The 6880-nt window shown below is 44.5% G+C and overlaps 1 protein-coding gene across 1 annotated transcript; it reads right to left on the reverse strand.

The window, feature by feature from the left end:
• Nucleotides 1–4992: 4992 nt before the first annotated feature.
• Nucleotides 4993–6100, reverse strand: LOC123462187 (THO complex subunit 3-like). The gene is given in 2 exon segments (XM_045154862.1): nt 4993–5889; nt 5891–6100. Coding segments are annotated over 2 exon segments (1062 nt in total). The 3' UTR covers nt 4993–5037.
• Between the last annotated feature and the right edge of the window lie 780 nt (nt 6101–6880).

The following is a 6880-nucleotide window of genomic DNA, read 5'->3' on the forward strand; positions in this document are numbered from 1 at the left end:
GTGCTGTAAGTACAGCTTGATGGACTATTCTGGTCTGAGCTGCAAGACCTGAATGCAGTAAGAACTATGGACTGTGAGGTTTGGCTTATGAGGGTGAGAAAGAGCTTTGCTTGGACTGGGCTAGCAGTTTGTGTGAGAAGCTTGCTCTTGTGCCCATGTCCTGAGAAGTTGTGCAGGGTTGCTTTGCGTAGAAATGAACTGGTGTGTGCAGAGGGATATGGCACAGAAAGAAAAATCTTTGGGTGAACTGTTGCCCATTCAGCTGCAACTGAGAGATTACAACCTTTGAGATTGGGCTAGCTGACCTGCGCTGGGGCAACAAGAAGAATTTCGACTCTTTCGAAGGGGCCTGAGTGCTAAAGGAATGTCCTGTTCTTCAAAGTCTGCTTTATTCCCCCCTGGATTAACAAATTGGCACCCTACCTGGTATCGTGGAGTATAAGAAATGCTGGAAGGAGGGTCATTGAGTTTGCAACACAGCACGGTCTTGTGTTTTGGAAATGGCCATGGGCAGTGTGACGCGGGTTTGCTGGTTGCCTGCATAGAGACCCCATCGGGCCATGAGGATGAATCGTGGCTTGCAGTGGAGACCCAGTGGAGATGCCGGGACCATGAGATGGCTGCCAAGGAGCTGCCGGCCCCAATGAAGTTTCCCAGGACTGTGAGTAGCCTAGCTGGAGGGGCGGGATTGGAATGCCAGAGACTTGGAGACTTGTCATTGGTTAGAGTTGCTGGACTTGAAGCTACAGAGTTTGATGTTTGCCCTGGTTGTTTTAAAACTTGTATTGGTTGAATGTTTCTTTGCTTTGCCCAATGCTATCTTTTGCAGTGTGAATATTTATTCTGTGCCATTATGGGTTTTTTTTGAGGTTATATTTTTTGGTGTTATGGCTCAGTTTAAAGATCTTGGACTATGGGGATGTATGAACATCTTTGGGATTGATAAAAATTATGGGGACTTTTAAAATGAGATGAATGCATTGCATTTTACATCATGTATGATTATCAGTTTCTGGGGGCCAGGGGTGGAATGTGGTGGTTTGATTCAGGTGTCCCCCATAAACTTAGGTGTTCTGAATGTTAGGTTCCCCAGCTGATGGATATTTGGGAATTAATGCCTTCTGGAGGGAGTGTATTGTTGGGGGTGGGCTTATGGGCTTTGTAGCCAGTTTCCCCATGCCAGTGTTTGGCACACTCTCCTGTTGCTATGGTCCACCTTATATTGGTCAGGGGGTGATGTCCACCCTCTGCTCATGCCATCGTTTTCCCCTGCCATCGTGGAGCTTCCCCTCAAGCCTGTAAGCCAAAATAAAACTCCTTTTCCCAGAAGCTGCTCTTGGTTGGGTGATTTCTACCAGCAATGCGAACTGGACTGCAACACCATCTCTCTAGCCCTGCGTCTGTTTTTGTTTTAAATCACTATTGCCATTATCGTTAGTTCATTATTAATATTGCACAGCCGAGGATGGAACCCATTGCCTTGTGCATGCTAGGCAATTGCTGTACCACTGAGGCACACTTGCCAGTTCTAATACTGTTTTTTATCATTATTCTTACTTTGGTGGGAGGGAGGGAGGGAGAATATGAATGTTTGAGTGTGGGCACACATACCGAAGTCCCATGTGGAGGTGTGAGGACAACTTTGGGTGTTGGTCCTTATCTTCTACTTTGAGAGGGTATCTCTGGTGATTCACTGTTCAGAATGTCAGGCTAGCTGGCCAGTGATTCTCCTGTCACCATCTTTGTCCCCTTCTCCCATAAATAGGCTGCGATCACAGACACTAGCGCTGTAGCATCTGGCTTTTTACATGGGCCCTGGGGTTTTGAGCTCAGGTATTCAAACTTGTGCAGCAAATACTTTACCCGCTTAGCTACCCCTCAGCTTCCTATTATTGCTGTTACTTTAAAAACACACATTTATTTATTTATTTATTTGTGATGGGGCTGGGGGGGTGGGAGCTGCAAATGAACTCCAGATGCATGTGCCACTTTGTGCATCTGCCTTTACACGGGTACTAGGGAAATTAACCCTTGGGCCGACTGGCTTTGCAAGCAAGCATCTTTAATCACTATTTTATTGTGCCCAAATCCACACCTACCTTCTCAGCCATATTTAAGGACATGGTCCAGTGTCATTGGGACACTGATGCTGCTGTGCACTGTCACATGGTCTGCTTGCCAAACTCTTTTTTTCTAGAAAAATCAAACCTCTTGTTAGACTCCTCAGCCCCATCCCCAGCCACTAACAGTTTTTTTTTTTTCAAGCTTTTTGTTTATTTGATTTGATTTTCGATTTTGATTTTTTTTTCTGTGGTAGGGTCTTGCTGTAGTCCAGGCTGGCCAGGAATCTACTATATAGTCTCAGGGTGACTTCAAACTTGCGGTGATCCTCCTACCTCTGCCTCCCAAGTGCTGGGATTAAAGGTGTGTGCCACCATGCCCGGTTTAGCTTTTTTTTTTAAGCATCAGCCTACAAAGTAATGGGTTTCATTATGATGTTTTCATACATGGTTTGTTTTTATTCGTTCCCCACTTCCACTGCCCTCCTCTGTCCCTCTGCCTCCTTTTGCTGGCCCCCATTAGATAGCTCCCCTTATGCTTTCCTCCCATGTATTCCATTGCCCTCTTGTTTCCCTTCCTTCTCTTTAGACCTCTTCCTACCCTGGCACGGTTCTTTTTCTACTTTCATGTCACACACACACATGGGCACACATGTACACAAATCTAGATTCTGCATATGAGAGAAAACATAGAATATATGTCTTTCTGAGTCTCGCTTATCTTAACATAATTTCCAGTTTCTTCCAAACAGTGCTATGATTTCACAATGGAATTCTATTGTGTAAATGTAGCACATTTTTATTCATCAACTTATGGACATTTATCAATAGAAGGGTATCTAGACTGATTCCTTTTTTTTTTTTTTTTTTTCCGAGGTAGGGTCTCACTCTGGCCCAGGCTGACCTGGAATTCACTATGTAGTCTCAGGGTGGCCTTGAACTCACAGTGATTCTTCTACCTCTGCCTCCCGAGTGCTGGGATTAAAGGCATGTGTCACTATGCCTGGCTTGAGTTCATTTTTTAGCAATAGAGAATGGCACAGCCATAAACATGATGTGTAAGTATCTCTGTAGTATGTTGGCTTAGAGTTCTTTGCGTATATACTCTGGTGTGGTATAGGTGGTCATATGATGGTTCTAATTTTAGTTTTTTTAAAAGGCCCTCCACAGTGACATTCATAGTGAATGCACAAGTTTTTCCTACCAGTGTGTGTGTGTGTATAAGTCTCCACATACTCACCAGCCTTTGTTGTTTGTTCCCTTAATGATAGCCATTCTGAATGAAATCTAAATGTAGTTTTAATTTGCAGATCCCTTATGGTTGGATCCTTTTTCAAATAATTGAGCACTTGTATTTCTTCCTTTTTAAATATGTCTATCCAATTTATTAGCCCACTGATTGATTGTTTGGTATATTTTGGTGTTTAATGATTGAAGTCCTATATAGATTCCAAGTGTCAATAGATTTTCTTCCATTGTGTGGGCTTTTTTTTTTTCATTCTATGAATGATTTCCTTTGCTATGTAGAAGAGAAGCTTCTTAATTTTTTTCTCAATTTTTAAAAATTTATTTATTTGAGAGCGACAGACACAGAGAGAAAGACAGATAGAGGGAGAGAGAGAGAATGGGCGCGCCAGGGCTTCCAGCCTCTGCAAACGAACTCCAGACGCGTGCGCCCCCTTGTGCATCTGGCTAACGTGGGACCTGGGGAACCGAGCCTCGAACTGGGGTCCTTAGGCTTCACAGGCAAGTGCTTAACCGCTAAGCCATCTCTCCAGCCCTTTTCTCAATTTTTTTATTAGCATCTTCCATGATTATAAAAAATATCTCTTGGTAATATCCTCCCTCCCCCAACTTTCCCCTTTGAAATTCCTTTCTTCATCATATCCCCTCCCCCTCTTAATCAGTCTCTCTTTTATTTATTTTTTTTCTACACAAATTTTTATTTATCTAATGCTGTGTATTCTTATTTGTATTTATGATTATTCGGAGTGTTTGTTACACACGTCCATGCAGAATGAGACCGCACATCCTGACCCTTCATGTGACATATGTCCATGCAGAATGAGACCGCACATCCTGACCCTTTACGTGACACACGTCCATGTAAAATGAGACCCACATCCTGACCCTTCACGTGACACACGTCCATGCAGAATGAAACCATACATCCTGACCCTTCACGTGAACCAGTGGCGTCTTTTAAGGACTGCTGTAGCACATGCACTTTGTCCTACATTTAGAGTTCTTATCAAAATATTAAACAAAAAAGAACATCTGTATTTCTCAGATTTAACAAAAAGCATAAAATGCAGTGCCTCCTTACAGTAAGAATGTGATAATCATATAATTTTAAAAGTTCTACATAGTATTATGCATAGTTAACATATGCTAACAAAAAGTCCCAGAAGTTCCAAAATAAAAAGCTAGTTTTATTAAATGCTCAATTCTCAAAGTGTGTTGTATACACACATACTTCTTATTAAAAACCCTCCATCCCTATAAACTAGGCTTTGCCCAAGCAGTATCAAACTCAACAAAGCCTACCATATGTCTGACTCAGGACAACAGGAGGTAGTCAGAGCACAAGCTTGCTGGGGTCACGACACAAACTTACGGAATCCTTACTAGCTAACTGGTACTAGGGGGAAAGGACAGAAACAACACGGGCACGTACGTGTGTACACACACACACACACACACACACACACACACAGGAAGGGGCTGAAGATGTAGCTCAATGGTGGAGCACTTACACTTGCTTAGCATGTGCAAGGCCCTGGAATTTCAATCCCCAGCACCATAAAGGGGCTTGCAATGGCAGCCTGACCAAAAGGTGTTTGTATTTTAGGTAAGTTTATACGAATTTAGGGTGCCCACCAAGTCCAAGAGAATAGACCAAACTATACAAAGTAAGGTCTCTGCTTGGCCATCTCTCCTCCAGTCTGGCCTCCTCTGCTTCTGCTCGGTCCGCCTCTCAGGAATCATTTGGAAGCCCAAACAGCTTCACAGTTCCAGCTTCCCGACTACTGTCATATTTGCCATCTTTGTCATCACAGGCAAATGCCAGCAGAGGCCTTTTGGGGTGCCAAGCCACAGTGAAGGTCGGGGACTCACACTGCACTTCCCATAGCTTGTCTCCTGTCTCCACCTCAGCTATGTCAATGAAATGATCCTCTGATGCCGCTGCTAACATTTTCCCATCATGGCTAAAACTGAGTGTCCTGCCAGGCCAATCCAGTCTGGAGAAGCACCGCACACACACTAACTCGTCCACATCCCAGAGGCTGACCAAAGCATCGGCACTTCCTGTGGCAAAGTATTTCCCCATGGGGTCAAACTTGATACAGATGCAGTTAGAAGGATGGGCATTGATGGACTGCACAGGCTTTAGTTCTGGGTAGCTGAGGATGTGGATACAACCATTGCCATTTGTCAGGAAGAACATGTTATTATCATTGTTCCAGGAGATTTCGTTGACTTCAAACTTGAACTGTTCTTCTGCTTTGGAACGGTGTGTCTTGGCATCAGTAAAGGTCACCACGTCATCCTTGTTGCCTACAGCAATAGTCTGCCCATCGGGACTCCAGCAGATATTAATGTTCTCCCCTTTGGTGTTCACAGTAGCAATGCATTTTGTGGTCCTCACGTCCCAGATCCAAATGGTTTTATCCCCAGATGCAGTGACGAAGAGGTTAGGATTACTTGGATGCCAGCACAGCTGATCCACACTGTCTCCATGCCCCCGATAGTTGTTTTCTTTGACCAACCGGTCCTTCTCCAGCAAGAAGACGCTGGCCGTCTTGTCGAAGGATCCCGAGGCTAAGCGATGCCTGACGCCCGTTGCAGCTCCAGGCCACCAAGTGCACCTTGGCGCTGTGCGCCGGAAACTCGCGCGTCTTACTGTGACCTCGGAACAACTCCTGCATCCCGAGGACGTAGCATGACAGGCCGCAGCTCATGGAGCACCAGGGAGCCATGGAGCCAGGACCTGTCTGGCCTAAAGCCGATGGCCCCATTGTGGGCATGGGGACTGCCATGCGGATCTGCCCTCTCTTTTATTTTGATGTCATGATCTTTTCCTCCTCTTATGATGGTCTTGTGTAGGTAGTGTCAGGCACTGTGAGGTCATGGATATGCCAGGCCATTTTATGTATGGAGGGAGCACCTTGTAAGGAGTCCTACCCTTCCTTTGGCTCTTACATTCTTTCCGCCACCTCTTCTGCATTAGACCCTGAGCCTTGGAAGGGTGATTGAGATATTACTCAGTACTCCAGTCACTTCTTTCCAGCACCATGATACCTTCTGAGTCGTCCCAAAGTCACTTCCATCTGAAAAAAGAAGATTCTCTACCCAAAGTGAGAGTAGCATTAATATAAGGGTATCAATGTTAAGAGAAGTGCTTACTGGGCAGTTTGATAAGCATAGTATATACATTTATCCAGAGATCAGCAGATGTTGCACCCCTAGGGCTCATGACTACCCCTATTTTAAGTTTTCAGTATCAGGGATGTATTCCCTCCCATGGAGCAGGCCTCCAGTCCAACTGGAGGGCAGTTGGTTTCCACCATGATCTACGTGCCACTATTGCACCTGTTGGCTCATTTGGCCTGGCTGGCTAATTATAAGGCTTGCAGTGTCCACTGTTGAGTATCTTCACTGGTGGTATCTCTTTCTCCCATTGAATTGCACGTAAAATGGCTTTTTTTCATCTTTCTGTCAGCAGGATTCTTAATTTTATGTGATTCCATTTGTCAATTAAAAACACATTTTATTTGTTTATTTACAAGGATAAAGTGACAGAGAAAGAGAGTATCAGA

This window comes from Jaculus jaculus, chromosome 1, assembly GCF_020740685.1.
Source record: "Jaculus jaculus isolate mJacJac1 chromosome 1, mJacJac1.mat.Y.cur, whole genome shotgun sequence".
NCBI classification, from domain to species: domain Eukaryota; kingdom Metazoa; phylum Chordata; class Mammalia; order Rodentia; family Dipodidae; genus Jaculus; species Jaculus jaculus.